General features: G+C 44.4%; 1 protein-coding gene across 2 annotated transcripts in view; it reads right to left on the minus strand.

Annotated features, from left to right (window-relative positions):
* TBL3 (transducin beta like 3) overlaps nt 1-20,333 on the minus strand; it is a 49,338-nt gene that overhangs the window by 11,865 nt on the left and 17,140 nt on the right. Inside the window, exons 16-20 of one of the 2 annotated variants that reach the window (XM_032230708.1) lie at nt 20,133-20,203; nt 19,124-19,280; nt 15,180-15,238; nt 7,831-7,934; nt 6,377-6,448 (exon numbers count right to left, since the gene is read on the minus strand). In XM_032230708.1, the coding sequence (XP_032086599.1) occupies nt 6,377-6,448; nt 7,831-7,934; nt 15,180-15,238; nt 19,124-19,280; nt 20,133-20,203 (463 nt within the window). Of the gene's footprint in view, nt 1-6,376; nt 6,449-7,830; nt 7,935-15,179; nt 15,239-18,060; nt 18,122-19,123; nt 19,281-20,132; nt 20,204-20,333 lie in introns of those variants that run through there. The other variant, XM_032230709.1, reaches the window with a different exon arrangement.

Genomic DNA, 20,333 nt, shown 5'->3' on the forward strand with positions numbered 1-20,333 from the left:
GGTAGCCCAGCCAAGAAGGTCCTGGAGGTTGAATGAAAACTTATTTAGATATGAAAAGTATGTTAATGATTGTAAAAAATTGCTATCGGAATATTTTGTTCTTAATATGAACAAGGGTACATCTTTGGAATATGTATGGGATGCAAGCAAAGCGTATATGAGAGGAGTATTAATGAATATAAACAAAATACATAGACACAAACAAAAGGGCAAAAACGAAAAGAATTGGAAGAGGAAATTAAAGGGAAAGAGTCAGAATTAACATTGAATCCAGGAGATACAAAGATTAGGGAAACAATTGCTATATTAAAATCTCAGTTTGATATGCTGATCTCTGACCAGGTAGCTACCAGTTTATTATATGCTAAACATAATACTTTCTGCAATGCAAATAAACCCGGTAGGTGGTTGGCTTATCAGATTAGAAAAAAAAAGGAAAGCTCGAAATGTATCCAAATTGTGTTACAGAGGGAAGGAAGTGTTTCAACAGGAAGAGATTCAAAAGGTATTTCGGGAATTTTTTACAGAGTTGTATAAAGGGGATAAAATTAAGGACGGAGATATAGACAAATACCTAGATAAAGAGAAAATCCCCCTAGTTAGAGAAGAACATAGGCATAAGCTGAATCAATCTATAACCTCTGGGGAAATTTTGCAGGCAATTAAACAATTAAAGTTAGGGAAAGCACCAGGCACAGATGGTTTAACAGCTGTTTATTATAAAAATCTACAGTTAGAAATGGTAGAACCCCTCAGAGAACTATTCAATAAAATTCAATCGGGAGGGAAAGTGCCTCCTTCGTGGAAGACTGCGTTCATATCGTTGATACCCAAAGAAGACCAAGACCTTACCCAACCAAAAAATTACAGACCTATTTCATTACTCAATGTAGATTATAAAATTTTTACTAAAATATTAGCAAATAGGCTAATGGGGGTAATTCAGCAACTGATACATACCGATCAAACTGGTTTTATACAGGGCAGACAGATGAAGGACAACGTTAGATTAATTATCAACGCTTTAGAATACCTGGGAAAGAACAATCAAATCCCGGCCGCATTCATATTTTTGGATGCGGAGAAAGCCTTTGATCGAGTTAATTGGCAATTCCTGCTGAAGACATTGCAAAAAATGCAGATAAGGGATGGCTTTTTACGGTCAATTGGTGCAATATATCAGCAGCAAACAGCCCAGATCATTGTCAATGGAAGTCTGACAGACTCCTTTCAAATTGAAAAAGGTACAAGACAGGGCTGTCCTCTGTCCCCATTATTGTTTATTATAACTTTGGAAATACTGTTGAATAAGATACGGGGCCTGGGCGGTCTAAAAGGGATTAAAATTAGACAGCAAGAATATAAAGTCCGTGCATTTGCGGATGATCTGGTTATAATATTGGAACAACCGCAGGAAACTAGTAGGGTATTATTGAATACGATCAATCAATATGGTCAAGTCTCAGGATTTAAAATAAATCTAGGAAAAACCAAAATAATAGCTATAAATATGACTATCAAACAGAAGGAAGAACTGGGGGCGATGCTAAGATGTGAGGTAGTTAAAAAATTAAATATTTTGGAGTTAATATTTTAATCTCAAATGGGAAATTATACAAGTATAATTATGAATCACTTTGGCATAGTACACAGTTGGAGTTGAAAAGGTGGGAAAAACTGCATTTGTCCTTGCTGGGTAGAATAGCGGCAGTAAAAATGAACATCTTACCAAAATTTTTATTTCTTTTTCAAATGTTACCAATACTTAAAAGAGATGCAAATCTTTTAGAATGGCAGAAGGGTATCAACAAATTTGTGTGGGCAGGAAAGAAGCCGAGGGTAAAGATGAAAATAATGCAAGATGCACGTGAAAGAGGAGGATTGAAATTACCTAACTTAAAATTATACTATGACGCAGTGGCATTATCTGCAATTAGTGATTGGATTCATCTAACTAATGACAGAATTTTGAATATCGAGGGATATGACTTGTTATATGGTTGGCATGCTTACCTGTTATTTAACAAAAAAACGGATAAGAAATTTAAAAATCACATCTTAAGAAATGCTTTATTGCGGGTTTGGAAAAAATATCAACATAAATTAAATGATAAAGTGCCCATGTGGGCAATTCCTAGACATGCAATTGAAAATATGAATGTAGAACAAAAACACGATAGAACCACCTATAGACAACTTCTTATCTCAGAAAGAGGGGTGATGGAACTAAAACCTTTAGAGGTACTTAAAGAAGAGAAGGTAGTTCAAACGTGGTTTCAGTATGGTCAACTACAGGCTAGGTGGAAAACAGATCAAAAAATTGGCTTTGTAAAAGTTGAGGATAATTTGTTTAAACAAATAAGAGATCAAAGCTCAATGCATATAAAGAGGATATATAATGTATTAGTACAGATGGATTCTGAAACGGAACTGATTAAGGATTGTATGATAAAATGGGCTCAGAATATCGAGGAACCAATAATGCTTGAAACATGGGAAAGAATCTGGGTAAGAAATGTAAAATTTACACAAGCACAAAACTTGAGAGAAAATTTTTATAAGATGTTTTATAGATGGCACCTAGATCCTAAAAAGCTTGCCTCTATGTATCCAAATGTTCAACCTAAATGTTGGAGATGTGGTTCTTGTGATGCTACATATTTTCATATATGGTGGACATGTCGTAATGTCAAGGCATTTTGGATAAAAATATGGTGGATCCTGCAAAACATCTTTAAAAGAAGGATAAAATTTACCCCCCAGTTGTTTTTACTGGGTATATGTATTGATTTTACAGCAGCAGAGACTAATTTGATTCTGTATTTAATAACGGCAGCAAGACTCTTGGTGGCGCAGTATTGGAAGAAGAAAGATTTACCTACAATTCAAGAATGGACTTTGAAAGTTATGAACTTAGCCGAAATGGCCAAAATCTCAGCATATCTCAAAGAACATTCAAACGAGAGATATAAACGAGACTGGAAAAAGTGGATTGATTACATAAAAAGTAAATATGGGACTAAGAAACTCCAGATAGCTTATGCTTAGTATCAGTAATAATTTAAATTGTTTAAAATTTGGGTAACAGTAAGAAGCTGAGTTCAATGTAGAGATATTTTAGACTGTGATTGTTCAAAAATTATACCACGTATGGTCTTTGGGAAGTCGGGGGGAGGGAAGGGAGGTGGGGATTTAGGGGGAGGGGGGAGGGGGGAAATACAATATGTGTTAAATTCCATGATTGTATTTGTATACTGTGGCTTTTCAATGTTAGTGCGAAAATAGAACAAACCGAATATACTGGAAGGTAATAGATACCGAAGGAAAGAGTCGAGTGAAAGAAGAAGGAGGGTGGAGAGGGTGAGAGAGAGGAGGAGGAGAAGGGAGGGAGGGAATGGAGAGGGAGTGATAGGGTTAAGGTTAGAAAGAAGGGGAGGGGAAGTAGGCGTAGAGGGGTGTGTGAGAAGGAAGAATGAAAGTTGGAGGGGGTTGAAAGAGGGTGTATGGCAGGCCAAGGTGGTATACTGGGTTTGTATTGTAGAGGGCATTTTCTATCTAAGTGAGGGCCGTGTTTATTATTCAATGTTATATGCCCTGATTAAGCACAGTGAATATGTGATTGTATAGAATGAAAACATAATAAAATATATATTAAAAAAAAAAAAAGAATGAGGGCCTGCTGAGTTCATACCTGCCCTGTGAAGGGTGGTGAGATTAGGTGCTTCTGACCTACCTGCTTTATCAAACAAGCAAGCAAACAAACAAACAAGCAAACATGGCCAGTTAACTCACACAAGATGACTCCAGGCAGCTTACTATATGAACATTTTACCACGTAATAATCCATAAACTTACCACTCCACCATCCAGCCCCCATGACAGCAACCACACAATCACACCAGCCGCCTTATTGGCTCCATATCAACTAAGGGTCTCCATGTGTTCAGGGCTTCCCAGAAAAATAGAAAGTTGGGGGGAGGGTATCGCCAGGGAAATGGTATTCCAAAGGGAGGGAGCCCCCACAGAAGAGGACTTTTTCCTTAGTCTCACTTCCCTAATAGATGGCATCTGCAACATACCGTGCCTTCCTGCTCCGGTGGGCTGGAGTAGTTCTTTAAGGGAGTAAGCCTAAAAATAGCCCCTTAAATTGCTAATCAATAACTGATGCAGGTACCATAAAAAGGGTGCTACATGCACAAATCTCAACTTGTGCAGAAGTATGCGGACTGCTGCATTTTGAACCAACTTGAAGTTTTGAAACGTAATACAATGAGTGTCAGCATTGACTTCATTCAGTAATCAGGAAAGAAACCACTCGACTCCATTTGAATTGAAATCAAGTGTACTTTTACTAATTATAAATGAACAGTTGCAAAGCAAAGCTGAGTCTGGTTAATTAGGCGCGAAAGCGGATAATATCAAGCACAATTCAATCCCCTCCCCTTGGCACCCCCAATTATAATGCACCCAACTGTCAGGTGGGAGATAACTTCAAAAATCCTCATCAGGATGGAATGCTGGACAGTTGGCCTTGGCGGGAAACTCCCTTCTTCCACATGCACAGTAAGGTGGTCAGAACAGTTCTAGAAACTTCCTCCAGCACACAATGATTCCCCTCCCAGATACCATGCCCCAACTCCCATTTCAATGGCAGCCAAAGCAGCAGCAAGCGGAGGCTGACAATGAGGCTTTGAAAGTTGGAGACTAGAGGAAACTAGAAGGAACTAAAGATTACAATTAAAGAAAAAGAACACTTACATTTGACTAACAAGTACAATATGAAGCAAAATATTTTACCATTCAACACACTGAAGTATGTTGAGTTAATATTAAGTGTCGGCCTCTAAATATAGTATTTAAAATATGTTATAGAAGAGAAACAAATTTTATCAGACAAGGCTGAGGCAACTACCCGGAGGAGAGCCTTCTCGGTGGCTGCTCCGACCCTCTGGAACGAACTCCCCGTGGAGATCCGGACCCTCACCACCCTCCAGACCTTCCGCACCGCCCTTAAAATCTGGCTATCCCGGCAGGCCTGGGGTTAAAGACTCTAACCCCTACTCGAATTGTATGACTGTTGAGTTCTTAAATGATGTTGTTTCTTTATGTTGTAAATTGTTTGTCCTTCCCCCCCACTTTGAACTGTGAGCCGCCCTGAGTCCCCCCAGGGAAAAGGGCGGCATACAAATAAAGTGAAACTAGAAACTAAAACACAAAAGAATGCTGCTGATGTCTTAATAATTAAAAGGGACCTGGATAATTTTCCTACATAAATGAATTGTTAAAGCTTTGAATAATTTTGTGAAAAGGAACAGAAAAAATGAAAATAAACTAGGTTCTAGAATATTAATTTAAAGGAACTAAAGATCAAGATTGTTAAAAAGAATGAATATAAAATTGGTTTATTTGATCACATTTAAAATAGATATGTGCCCTTAATGGACTTTTGGTGATCAGGACTGAAATGATGAGCTTTTAAGGGTTTGTTTATAGATAAGAGATGGAAAAAGGAGATTTGTTTCATTTTCAGAAAAGATGATAAGTTATTAAAATCTTTTATACTTGTGGAAGAAGTCATTTCTTTATATATTTCTTTTCATTTTCTTTACTATACTCATTTTTTTCTTTCTTTTCTCTTTTCCTTTTTCTGTGCCATTTATTTTTATTCCTATTTTTAGTTTATATTAGGTTTTTTTGTTGCACCTCTATTTTTTTTTAATAAAAATACTAAATAAAAAAAGAAAAAGAGTGGCATTCTTCCAGCTGGATTAATGTTTCCTGGCTGTGAAAGGCAAAGCTCCTTAGTCTGAGTTTCTTGGCTAGAGGAGGAAGTCCCCAGGAAAACTGTTCTATCTGTGAAGGAAAATAGGTAAGTGGGCTGACTTCTTGTCTCTAGTCAGGAGAAAAAAATGCCAGGAGTGGGAGTGGGAGTATTTAACCAGAAAAAAGAAGGGGGCAAAGGTCAAGCTGCTCAATGGTCTTTTGTTCCAAAGGGATTATTGCCCCTTCTGTTCAACCAAGTCTGATTGCCTGGACAAGTCCTATCTTTGCAAGTTTTTTTCAGAAGAGGTTTGCTATCCAGTCTTTGTTAAAGCTGAGTGACTCCAGTCCAAGGTCACCTAGCTGGATTTTATCTAATGTAGGATTATAACTCACAGTGTCCTTTTCTCCAGCCTGATGTCGTAACCACTATACCACACTGTGACCCTCTAAAGGGTCAATTTTCAATAAAAAGAAAGAAGTCTGGACCGAGACCTTCCTCCTATGACCTGCCTAGTTTGTCTTTTCTAAACACACAGAGATGCCTGCATGCACCTGTACACATAAAAAAACCCATGTGCACACAGAAGGGGGGCCAACTGGGATGCATACTGACCCTTTTGGTCCTTCCGCAACTTCATCAAATTCTTTGCCAAGTCTTCTTTTCCCCTGGGCTCCTTTAGGATGGCTGAGGGAGACAAGATCATGATCAAATTCCCGCTGGGCAAAAACAATGGGACAAAAATGACCCCCTCCACCTGTGATCCTGCTCTCTCCTGAGGAAGACCCCCTCCCTCCCTCATTCTCTCATGGCTCCCTTGGACAAACCACAAACCTTGATCTACAACTGTAATTGAGCCTGGAATTATGGTCATAAGTCTGGCAGTCATTGCCATGTGACCACACCCAAATTTATGACCATATTTGTGATGGTCATTAAATGAATCCATTATACACAATGGGTGTCTTTTGCTATAAACCAGAAGTAAATGCTGAAAACAGCCCCCAAACCTTGAAAACTGTGATCAGCAGCTGCAGGACTCTGCAAATGTAAGTCGGTTACCAAGCATCCAAAATGCGATGATGGCAGGGTGGCCATCAGGATTCCAAACCCAGGTGGCAAATAGCTCCCAGAGGCCTATTGTACCTTTGAACACCAGTGATGTGATTGCATAGTCAGGCTGCAAATTGTTACCATCCTCACCTGAGTAAATGTAATATGCTGCGGATCTCTCTTAATATTAATGTCCTTAAAGGCCATTACAAGGACAATATAGTTATAATATATAATTATATATCTAGTTATATAATAATATAATTACAAGCCTTGACGTCCTTGTACTGTATATCAAGATGTACAATGTTTTGGGACTCAGAATCCTGGTTGTCCCTTTAGATGTTGCCCCAGGAGATATACACTTCATAAGAAAATAAGATCACAACCAAATTGGGTCATCTTAGAACAAAATTTAATTGGATTTAATGAAATAGAACAAATGTTACTCTTCCTGTGTATTTACCATAGCTTTAAAAATCATGATTTTCTGGCAACATTTAGATTTGCGCTTGCGCTAAACTTTCAGATCTAGCCCAAGGTGCTGGTAGCTCTCTAAATATGTTTTCTTTTGGGGTTTCCCCCCCTCTCAATGGCAACACATCCCAAAGAGGCACAAACAAACATTTGGGGATGGGATAGGAGGGAAGGCCATTAGATAGCAGATTCTGGTAGCAACTGTGTTCTTTCAAGTGAATACCTCCCCATCCAGCAATTATATTAAGAGTGTAATTCTAGCTGCACATTCACATATCTATATAGACACCCCATCACATCTCTGGATGGTTCATATACAAAACAACTCTATTAAAAAATGTGGGGAAAATTTAAAACCCTTTGAAAAAGTAACGTTTGGGCTCTCTTGGAAATAAGCCTATGGAGGCTGATAAGTCCTCCTTCGGTGTGATGTCCAGCGCCCGGCCACTGAGTGGGACTCGGGGTAGGTGGGGGGGGTGGTGTGTCTACTGGAAGGCTGAAGCCAGAGGAAAGTGAAAGCCTCTGAAACAAGATCTCACCCTTGATGACGGTCAGCACTGTATGAGGCCGGTCCAGGGAGAGTGCCACGCCCAGGGCCTTCAGGAACTGCTTCTGGTGCAGCAGATTAGTTAGCTCCTGCTCTCTGGAAGAGATGAAGATGCAAATGGGGGCTGGGAGCTGCCTGCTAGAGCTTTGGGGCCACAGGGCTAAACCGAAAGCAGCAAATCCACCCAAGGCAGCTGAGATTCTTAGACTCACAGGGTCAGCTGAGTTCTACCCCCATTCCTCTGTTGTGTTGGCCATTTAGCTTTTACCATAACCTTAAAGTTTATCTGACTGAAACACAAAGTGGCCTATGAAAACACACCCATACAGCCACTGACTGACCAAAGCCTGCAATATGGAGATAGGTGGCAGCAAGAAATGATGCCCTTCTGCCAACCCAACAGGTTGGGAATGGCTGCCTTTCTAATAGTCATTCAGCAAAGACACTTAAAAGGCACTGGGCAATTTAGCAAGGATTTCCCCAAATTTTCATAAAAGCAAAGACGCCAAAGGCTGTTGCTCTGCTGTAAGGCCTGGTTCCACTTCTGAAAACAAATCCCTTAATTTGAAATGCCTAAGTATGTGTTGTCTACTTTGTTTGGGCTGGTAGTGAGTCTTTTTTCCCACCTGGGGGGGAAAAAGCATCAAGTCCATCTTTTCCGCAATCCAATTGTGCTGGGAATTATGGAGGTAGCAACACTGGGCGAACGGGACCGGGGCCCCAGTCAGTATCAACTACATAACCCCTTTGGGTAGCCACTTGCCTGGGTAGATGAAGAATTGCTGAGAAGCTGTCATACTTGAAAATTGTTCAAGTGTTTTTTTTTAGCGGAAGCTCCCTAGTCCAAGTATAGCATTCCTTCATAGCAGGCAAATGAATTAGACATTTTATGCAAATTCATACTTTTCATAATCTTATTGGCAAGCCTGCAAGCCTATATTGCAGTTAATTAAGCAATATATTAAAAAGCAATTAGATGCCACTAATTGTATGCAATTTGGAAACTTGATTTTTATCTAAATAACTACATTCAAAATAAATATACACAACACGTGGCAGATTCCCAAAACAAATTTAGAGACTTCTCTTTGCACAATTGAGCGTTGACTTACCTGAACGGTCCTTCTATGTGTGCTGCGAGGGGAATCCAAGCATGGGTTAACTTTGTCCATTAGCCTAGAGACTGAGTTATGTAAATTGCTGACCACGCCTCCTCTGACCGGATGGGCTCAGTTTCGTGCGAAGTCAGCTGTTTAATGAAGTATAACAAGAACGATAACAATAACATAACAATAACAGTAGCAATAAAGGCCGTAGCCAAAAGGTACATAAACATTGTCAGAATGAACACAAGGTACAAGTAAACAATGTCCGGCACAGACCGGTGACACATCAATGAGTACATCCAAGTTCAAGTCACAATCACCCTGGCCAGCTGAAGCTGCGGGCGGGTTTGGATTCCCCTCGCAGCACACATAGAAGGACCGTTCAGGTAAGTCAACGGTCGTTCTCCTGTGTGCTGCTTGGGGAATCCAAGCATGGGACATGCCAAAGCAATTAAGGTCCAGGGCGGGAACTAGGCTGGCCAGGGTCCCCCGCAGGGGGGAGCACCTGTTGCAATACACGCCGCCCAAAGGACGCCTCAGCCGAGGCAAACACATCAACATTGTAATGTCTGATTGATAAATGGTGATGGTGTAGACCAGGCGGCCGCTCTGCAGATTTCTTCCACTGAGGCCTGCGTGGCCCAGGCTGCCGTAGTAGCCGCACTTCTGGTAGAGTGAGGGGTGATGCGCCTGGGGACCTGCCGGGATTGACTGTCATAGGCAAGAGCAATGCACACCTTCAACCATCGCCCTATCGTGTGAGAAGAAACTTTCTGTCCCATGGAAGATGGTTGAAAGGAAACAAAGAGTGCTTCAGACCACCTGAAGGACACTGTACGCTTCACGTAACGACGAAGAACCCTGCGAACATCCAAGTGATGCCATTGGCGCTCCTGCGGATGAGAAGGGTTGGGACAAAAGTCCGGCAGGACGAGCTCCTGAGCTCTGTGGAACAGCGTGTTGATTTTTGGTAGAAAAGCTGGATCCAAGCGCAGAACGACCCTGTTTGGGTGAAATATGCAGAGATCCGCCTGAACAGACAGAGCCACCAACTCGGAAACCCGCCTGGCCGATGTAATCACCACCAAGAACACTGTCTTAAGAGTCAATAGATGAAGATTGATGGAAGTAATAGGTTCCAAAGGAGAGTCCATAAATGCCCTGAGCACCAACGACAGATCCCAAGTAGGGTAACGGTGCACGGTCGGAGGTCGGATGTTGGCCGCCCCTTTCAGGAAGGCCTTGACTTGAGAATGCTATGACAAGGAACGCCCCTGACCTCCCCCAATCACTGTGGCAAGGGCCGTGACCTGCCTGCGAAGCGTATTGGGTGCCAAACCTTTATTAAGACCAGATTGCAGAAAGTCCAACACTCAGGGCACTGAATCCTGGAGGGGGTCTGCCCCCGTCCGGCGGCACCACCTGCAGAAGGCCTGCCAGGTAGCCTCGTAAATTCGAGTGGTGGAAGGCCGACGGGCTGCCTGAATCGTGATGACTTCGTTGGAATACTGAAGGTTCGTCAGAATCGTCCGCTCACGTGCCACACGGCTAATTGCAGCAACTGGGGGTTCGGATGAATGAGGGTCCCCTGATGGAGCTGGATCCACCACGGGCGAGAGATCGACAGGTGTACCAGGTCCGCATACCAGGTTCGCCGAGACAACATTGGAGCCACCAGGAGGACTTCCGCTCGCTCCAAGAGAATCTTCTGGATGACCGCCGGGATTACTGGAAGAGGTGGGAAGGTGTAAAGGAGGCCGGCCGGCTACGGGCTGCGCAAGGCATCCACTCCCTCCGATCCGGGAGTCACATACCTGGAGAAGAAACGGGGCACCTGCGCATTGTGAGGTTGCGTGAACAGAACCACCATCAGACAGCCGAACCGGAGGCAAATCTGCTGGAAGAGGTCGGGATGTAACTGCCACTCCGCATGATCCACTGTGGCTCTGCTCAGCCAATCCGCCTGGACGTTGGCTACGCCCAAAATGTGTTCCGCTCGAAGGGACAACAGTCTGGACTCTGCCCAATGATCCAATTTCTCCGCCTCCATCATGAGGGCTCTGGAATGCGTGCCCCCCTGGCGGTTGACATGCGCCTTGGAGGCCACATTGTCCGTCAGAATCAGTACGTGTTTGTGAGTCACAATGTCCCAAAATTCTTGCAGGGCCAGTCTGATGGCCCGCAGCTCTAGCCAATTGATGCTGTTGGATAACTCCCGGTCCGACCAACGCCCTTGCGCCACCCGATCTAGGGCATGGCCACCCCATCCAAACAGGCTGGCATCTGTCGTAACCTGGATTTGTTCCGGTTCCTTGAACGGGCATCCTTTGAGGATCTTGGAGGACGCCCACCATCGAAGGGATCTGAGGGCTTTGGGTGAAAGACGGACCTTGAGTTGAGAATGACTGGTGTGAGACCTTCGATAAGGAAGCAGGAACCATTGGAGTGGTCGTGCGTGAAACCTGGCCCAGGGAACGATGTCGATGCAAGAAATCATTTTCCCTAACAGCTGAGAAAGCAAGGCCAGGGGCACGAGTCGTAAGGCTGAAACTTGAGCTGCCAGACGTTGGATGCTCTGACACCTCTCCAGGGACAGGAAGACCTCGCAAGTGGCGGAGTTGATGACGGTCCCTAAGTGAAGCAGCGATGTAGTTAGCTGCAGATGGCTCTTGGGAAGATTCAGGACGAACCCATGCCTCTGCAGGGAGTTCATTGTCACCTGAAGATCCCACAGGGCCTGTTCCCGGGATGATGACAGGACCAAGATGTCGTCTAAATAGCAATTCACTCTCACCGGAACTGAACGAAGAGAAGCCGCTACCACCGCCAGGAGCTTGGTAAAAGTGTGGGGCGCCGATGAAAGGCCAAAAGGCAAGGCCCGGTACTGGAAATGACGGCCCGCAAATTGGAAGCGAAGGAACCGTCGATGAGCTGGATGAATGGGCACATGGAGGTACGCCTCCTTGATGTCGATTGATATCATGTCGCCCTGGCGGATGGATGCCAGAATGCTCTTTAACGACTGCATCTTGAACCGCTGATACTTGATGTACCAATTGAGTCTTTTTAGATCTAGAATGGCTCGCCACCCTCCTGAGCCTTTGGGTACCAGAAAGAGGATGGAGTAAAACCCTAGACCTTCCTCCCCTGCGGGAACTTGTTCTATTGCACTGATTGAGATGAGATGATGTATTTCGGCTTCCATGAGACGCCGCTTTACTGAGCACCTGGGTACGGGACACCTGATGAACCGTCTTGGGGGGATGGAGAGAAATTCTAGTGTGAGGCCCAGCCTCACCACCTGAAGGGCCCAGGCGTTGGAGGTGGTTTCCGCCCACTGATGAGCGAAGGCCAGCAGACGCCCGCCCACTGATTCGTCCCCCTGCGAGTCACTGGTACCTCCGAAAGGACCAGTTCCCGGAGCCACGAAAGGACCTCCTGTTGTGGGATTGCGTCTGATGCTGTTGGCGCCCCCTATCCCTGCCCCCCCCCCCACGGTCCTGGCCGTGGTCCTGGGACTGGTGGAACCCCCTGTTGTAACTGGGAACAAATGGGGCTGCTGAGTAACCAGAATAGCCTCCCCGAAAGGACTGGCGTCTGTTATATGGATGCTGCTGCCTGGTATTGCGCCGCCCTGAAGAGGGAAGCACCCTGCGCTTGTCCCTGTTCTCTATAAGTATGGGATCAAGAACGGATCCAAACAAAGCCCCGCCCTTGAAGGGCGTGGATGCCAGGCGCCATTTAGACTTAATGTCGGCCTGCCAATGGCGAAGCCACAAGAGGCGATGAGACGCCACATTGGACACCACAGCGCAAGAAGCGAACTTGGCAGCATTAAGTGTGGCATCCGCCGAAAACTCCAAGGCAGCCATGATTTTAGTAACGTCCTGGTGAAGACGTACTTCATCAGGGGATAGCCTCTCTTGCAACTGTTTAAGCCAGAGAACAGAAGTTCTATTAAAGAACGATGCTGCAGTAGCAGCACGCAAGGCCCAGGCCGCAGCCTGATGAGTCTTCCGAATTACTGTCTCAGCTTTACGGTCCTCTGCCTTCAAACCCTCAGAGATTTCAGATGGAATCAGAGCAGGAGATGCCAGGGCGGCTACTGGCAGATCTACTGTTGGGAATTGCAAAATGTTTTCCAGGTCAGGGGTAGAAGTGTACAACTTCCTATCCCCATGGCTGGGCGGGGTAACCGCAGTCGGTTGATCCCATTGCTTCTGAATGAGATCCATGAACAGTTTTGGGGAAGGAATCACTTCTTGCAAGGAGACTGGTTCTGCAAAGAGGCGCTCAGTAGTGTCGAGGCCTACAGCCGAACTGTCCTTGGAAGCAGCCTCCCATGTGGGTAGTGGCCTTAGCTTTAAACAATAAAGATTTGAAAAGAGTAGGCCTAAATAGGCTAGAGGAATTAGGCTGATCAAAGATCAGGCCTTCATCATCACAGAACTCCCTATCAATCAGCTCCCCTTCCTCCACCAAGGCCGAATCCTCACTATAAGTAGAGGGAGGAGGAGAAGAAGAAGGCCCTGCTTGCAGATCAGGCAGATCTACCTGAGGAGGTGGGATAGGAGAGCCACTGTGTGAACTAGCAATCACCGTGGCCTGGTGCCTTCGAAGCAGCTCGGCATCCACCCCCCTGGAAATGGCTGCAGAGATCATCTGGTAAATATCAGGGGATAGGCCCTGATCATAGCTTTCCATAGGCCTTAAGCCTGCAGCAGTTGGAGTAAATGTAGCTGAAGGCCCAGCACGAGGCAACAAGAAGGCCGAAGCAGCCTGGGCCTCAGGCAAAACAGAAGACAATACAGAGGGGGGTTGGAGCCCCACCCCCCCTAGTCCAGTTTCAGAAATAGCGGGGAGGGATCGATCCGGGGACCAGGTCTGATGCCCTGCTGACTGGGAAACAGGCGAAATGCGCTGAGGTAAAGGCGCGGGGGGGGTGGGTGAAACCCTGCCCTCCCCTGAAGCTTTGGAAGTTGATTTAGACTTATCTTTCTTTTTGTGGCTTTTATCAGGGGCCCCGGAGGCCTCCCTGGGCCTCTGGCTGGTTGTTCTAGATGCGGCTCTGCCAGGCCTCGAACTAACCCCCGCCTGGGCAGTACCCTGGTTATCAACAGAGGGCTCAACTGTACCTCCCAGAGAAGAATGATCAGCCATTGCAATGATTAGATGCAAAAAGGCTCAAAGGGCTCAAAGCACAGCCTTCACTTGCAAAACAAAGGACCTCGTGGTCAGCTGCAATGCCAGGAACTCTCTCAGAGTAAACAAAGCCGAGGTGAATGAGAAAGGGAGGGCCGATGAGTCAGCGATCTCCTTTCAAAGCGTGGGGAAGGCAACGCCCAACCCCCTTGGCGCCTGCGCTCCAAACGGCCCCCAAACGGCGGTCGCAACTCCGGCGCCAAATTTCAAATCAGCGGGGAACGAAAAAGTGCTTCCTTGGCTTTCCCAGCCATAAAACGGCCAGCGCTGCAAATCGCGCCCTCAGAACGGCCCACAGGGTAGCGGTAGGGAAAAAGCCACGCCGCGCACGGCGAGTTGACCCCATCGTTTGCTGGCTCCGATAAAAACAGCTGTTTGGCGGCTAGGGACTCTGCAAGCCGGCATACACCAGCGACCTGATCCCAAGCCCAAAACACAACGAAAGGCAGTTGCCAACGCCCTGTGAGGCTCCAATAGCCTGCAATCAGAGCCCCATTAGCTAGCAATTAGCAAGGGCAATTCAAATACCTGAGCGAGTCAACGAGGCACGAGGGAACTGGGCAGGCAGCGAACTGCCACCTCTCCCCTGTCCATACACAAGCTTCCTCCAATCCAATAAATGCACTCAAGCGAAAAAATCCAAAATAAGGTATAAATTTGTCTCACTAGTCAGGAGAAGAATTAATATACGTCTCTTACGGCTGGACTGAGTTAAGAAACTGAGCCCATCCGGTCAGAGGAGGCGTGGTCAGCAATTTACATAACTCAGTCTCTAGGCTAATGGACAAAGTTAACCCATGCTTGGATTCCCCAAGCAGCACACAGGAGAATATGCCTTTTCCATAATACCTAAAAGCAAAGCATAGATCTCTAAGCATTCAGAATGCTAACTATATGCAAATATACAACTATATGGAATCAACTAGGAGAAAAGCAAATGCTGCCGTGCCAGTCAGAGACGAGGGCCCCTCTTGCCTAATGACTAGAAGATGCCAGATGAAAACAGGCTCAAATGCTGCTTGGGGATACTCACTTCAGGATCTCTTCCTCTTGCTTGGCTTGCTCTTCTTCAAGTTCTGTTTGAGTGACATCCTTTTAACAGACAGAGACATGAAACACAAATAGAAAAATCGCCAAATGGAATGGTTGGTGCTTCAGAAGAGAATAAAACCTTTCAACCACATGAGAACCTGCCAGCTTTTGGGAACCAAAGCAACAGCCATGCATACAACACAATATTGTTTCAAACTGCTGGGCACATAGTCATGAAAAGGTGCAACCATATTAATTTGTCAATAATAGCAATTATTCTGAATCCAGAGTAAAATTATTTTAAGAACCTTTTAGAACATATCGGAAGTGATTTTATGTTTTAAAATCTTTGGATGGCTTTGGAAGGAAAGCAACAGACCATAGACCTGTCCAATAGATGGGGAGCATGTGACAACCCCCTCCCCCCTTCATCAGCTGCAATGGCATCAGTAAGCATCCCTCCGCAGGAACTTTGGACAGTGGCTTTCTAGCAGCCCCAGACAATCAGGTGGGGCTGGTGTTTGAACACTTTTCCCCTTCAGGATTCTACTTTGCAGGTTACGATGCTGGAAAGACAGCATCTCCTCTTAATCACTGTTTTTCTTGCTGCTTGTAGAAAGTAACAACAATTTTTACAGAATAAATTTAACATAGTGATTTGAGCCATTTGATTATTGCCCAAGTTATCCCATTAGGGAGGACTGAAAACTATCTAGGTATTGCTACATTTGTTTCATCATTTCCTGAACGTATTTCCTTGGAGGAAGCACTGATTCTTCCTCCCTCGCTTGGAAGGCCGCTTGATCTTGAATCTCTCCATCTCTGGAATGCTCTAAAACAAGATGTAATTAGGATGCATGGACTCTTTTACAAATAACTAATTTGGAATTGGATTGAGGCACGTACAAAACCAGAGGAGAAAATGTCTGTCAATCCTCACTTTCTTTTCAGCAGCCTCAGAAGACAAAATTCAATCAACCACTTTGGCTCCAATACCTGGCTTCAGATTTGGAATTGAAATATGAAAATCCCTCTTTTTAAAATTAACTAAGTAATCCAAGACTATACTGACTGACTGAAACATGCTCAACGACATGGATATGTTTTATATGAAAAGGTTCAATGTTTAATTAATTTATTATTTAATTTTTAAAAAATACAGACTACCTACCATTCAGGAGATCTTCTGGTAGGTTATAATCCAATTCATTACATATCTATTACATTTTTTTCTAATTATGTTATGATGTAAGTTAAATTATCTCTTTTAATATTTTTCCTATAGTGATTAGTCTTTAGGCAGCTTGGTCTACATCAGTGATGGCAAACCTTTTTTGGCTTGCGTGCCATAAGTGGGGGGAGTGCAGGGTGGGTCGTGTGCAGACGTGCTGCATCCATAATACAATGCGTGAGCCCCACACTGTGCATGCGAGCATGACAGGCACTCCCCTCCCCATTTTTTCCATGCTGTTTTTGCCCTCCCCAGGCTCCAGAGGCTTTATAGAAACCTGAGGAGGGTGAAAACAGCCTCCCTCGCCCCCCTGGAGGCCCTCCAGAGGCTTCAGGAGCTTCAGGGCCTTCCGGAGGCTTTCCTGAAGGCTCCGGAGGATGAAAAACGATCTTATGAGCAAACTGGAACTTCCGGTTTGTCCATTGGGTCATTTTTCATCCTCCAAAGTGGCCCCTAAGGCTCAGGAGGGCATAAACTGGCCCTATGAGCAAACCGGAAGTCCATTCCTGAACTTCCGGTTTGTCCGTAGGGCCGGATTTTGCGCTCCGGAGGCTACAGGGAAGCTCCTGAAGCCTCCGGAGGGCCTCGGGGGGGGGGGGGGGAGAGGCTGTTTCCGTACTCCCCAGGCTCCTATAAAACCTCTAGAGCCTGGGGAGGGCGAAAAATGGCTTTAAAAAAAGGCTGAACGCAGGGCCTTGCGTGCCCTGACAAATGGCTCCGCCTGCCACCTGTGGCACACGTGCCATAGGTTTGCCATCCTGGGTCTAAATGATACCCCCTGGTTGTCTCCAGGCTATATAGGTAATTAAAATGAGTCTTCCCATAAAATACTACTACAATAAGTCTCACTGTTTCTGAGAGCTTTTTCTTGTGCTACTAGACCGGAGAGCTAACTTTCCATTCTTCTACTGGCAGAAGTACATTTACAGTATAACCATAGAATGACACCAATAAAAGTTGCTAGCAGAATTTGAAACATTTGCACATCTACAAATCAAGTTCAACATTTGCTTTGCAGTGTTAAAAGTTCTGACTCAGATTAATCTCTATTTCTATTTCCTCCTCTGAAGTGGGAGACAATCAGGAAGAAAATATGGTATCAAATCCTCTCAGTGGTTCTTGACTCTTTCTAAAGTTGAGGAGTCCTAAGTATGAAAGTCACACAAGAGGAAATGGTGGAACTAAATAGTGGGGAGTTCAGACCAGCCCACTGGACTTCAGGGATCCCTCCCTGGAAGAGTCTTGGAGGATTGATTAACAGCTGAATTTTAGTTGATGTTACAGTTGCTATCTTGGCACCTATCCAAAAATGAGCCTTTCAGATAAACTATTGCACAAAAAGTGCAAAAGAATCTATTAGTCACTCCTAGAATGAGAAGATCAATCCTTACAAGTATTCTAAAATACTGAAGATGACGAATGAGACTTCATCGAAACGTCGCCAAGACATCTCCAATTTTACGCGGGAGAAAACCCAAATAACTATATACATATACATATATATATACATACACACATACACACATACACACACACATACACACACACAATGCTTTCTTGGTTGAGTCCTTTTTAATCTTAATTTAAAAAATCTATGAATTTAATATTGCAAGCTGTCACAAATTTGGTAAGTTTCCCATATTGTGTATACCTAAGAGATCTGTCCTTCTTCAATAGTGCTGTGTTCGCTTGGATTGCAGATTAGCAGAGAGCTGCAAAGAACGAAGTGAGTGAGGCGACTGCTAGACTCCAGCGCTTTGCACAAAAGAAGCAACAAGCTAAGTAACCAATAGTAACACCCAGCAGAGAATGCTGGTTTGCAAAATGTGGCCATGAAAGAGCCCTGGTGGAGGAGTGTTACAATGCATATTGCAGGCTGACTCTGTCTACAGAAATTCGAACCTGACTGGCTCAAGATTGACTCAGCCTTCCATCCTTCCAAGGTCGGTAAAATGAGGACCCAGATTGTTGGGGAAAACATGCTAACATTGTAAAACAACCCAGAGGGTGATGTAAAGCACTATTGGGTGGTATATAAGTTTAGGTACTATTGCTATAGCTGCAAGAAGCAGATTTGGCTTGCATTTGGTTGTATTCATGCAAGAACACTGAAAAGCTCTTTCAAAGGGATTTTCAAAAGTTCAGCTGTGCAGAAAGTTTTTGGAAATAAAATACTGAGTATATCACACCAAATTTGTATCGCTCTAGTACTTGCTTGTTTCAATTTAAGATTCTGGCTCTATTTTGTATAGGCCAGATTATTTGAGGTTCCATCTATATTCATGTGAAACTTCCCAGGTCCTAAGATCAACCAATCTTTTCTCTGGCTTTCCATTAACATCAACCAAGTTAACAGGTATCACAATGAGATCTGTTCAGTCGTAGCTCTATGTTTGTGGGGAAATGAGGAATTCCAGGATGACTTTAGTTTCCAAATTTTAAATCAATGGCACAGATTGATAAACTGATGGGCTTGGCTCCATGAAGAAATGAACAAGTAGCATTGACCAATGTCGTTGAGAAATGGCAGCCCTTTATTACAGATTGAATCAATACTGTGACAGGATCCTTTCGCTTTTTGTGAATAATACTTAATCCTAGGGAAGCCTAATAAGGAGAATGATAAAAATCAAAAATAAGAAAAAAAAGAAGGTAAAGCAGATAAGCCAGGCTAGAATTGGGAACTTAAGATCAGCCAACTTTGCAGGTTCTACCTTCCACAATAAGACCCGTGAATCTGTGGAGCCGGTCACCACGGTATCATCCTTCTTGTTAGCATGCAAGGCCCATACTTTGCTGTCGTGAGCATCTAAAGTCTTCACACACTCATTGTTTTTTATTGTCCAGAGTTTCAGGAGACCATCAGCACCACTTGGGGAAAGAGAAGCAAGAATTAAGAATAACCTGGGGTTAAGCTCATGGCATTTATAAGTTGGCATCACCAGCCATCTTTGGAAAGGGAAAATTCACTCAAAATAGTTTACTTGCCAGAATTAAAATAATGGGGGGGGGGAGATGGGGGGGGCACCAGGAAGATCAGAAGACGGGAAAAAACCCCAAACAGAAGTAAAACTATCTACAAATGTATGCAGAAATAAGAATTCTTCTAACAGGGGCAGTGAGGAAGCCAGGCCAAGGCCATGAAATCTCCCACGGCTGAGAATTTGTCAGCAATGTTTTTTCTTGTAGAAGCAGGACAGGCAGACACTGATTTTAGATGAAGGGTGATTTCTCCCCACTTCAGCCAAAAGGTATGTCAAGGAAAGGAGGAATCTTAAATGGGAATCCAAACTCAGTACAATAAAGGTAATTGGAACAGAGTCAACCAAAGAGAGAAAAAAAATCCATACTAATCTTGTGATCAGCAGAAAGTGTTTGCAAATTTCCTTTCCTCAGAAAACATAGCAAAACCTCATCACATAAGAAAGAGCCAGACCCTTGGGGGAGCCCAACCCTTAGCCACCCAGCCTGTTTTATCCCATGTGCTAACTGGGATGTCTGCATGGAGGCATCAGAGGAGAGGAACCTTTGTGCTGGGGATGTGGATCAGGCCTGCATCTCTGCACCCCCCCACCCCCCCGGCAGCTCTTCCCTAGAAAGCAGTTTCCTGGCCCCCTGGCCAGCACCAGCTCTCCAAGTCAGAATTTTACTAGCCCTCCTTGGAGATGTTGAAGTTCTGCCACATCTGCCTCAGCAAACAATCTCTTTCTCTGGTGGCCATACCTGCTAAGCACCTGTCCTCCTTCACTCACAAAGATGACCTTCAGCACAGAGGCATCATGACCTTCGAAAGTCTGATGAGGGAAGGAAAGATGAGAGATCAGCAAGATATTGAGGATGGTCTAATTCCTTCAGGCACGTAAATAGCTGCACAGGTCAGAGAAATGGTAAGGAAAGATACTGTAAAAATACTAATTTACTTCC

This window comes from Thamnophis elegans, chromosome 14 (assembly GCF_009769535.1).
Source record: "Thamnophis elegans isolate rThaEle1 chromosome 14, rThaEle1.pri, whole genome shotgun sequence".
NCBI lineage: Eukaryota > Metazoa > Chordata > Lepidosauria > Squamata > Colubridae > Thamnophis > Thamnophis elegans.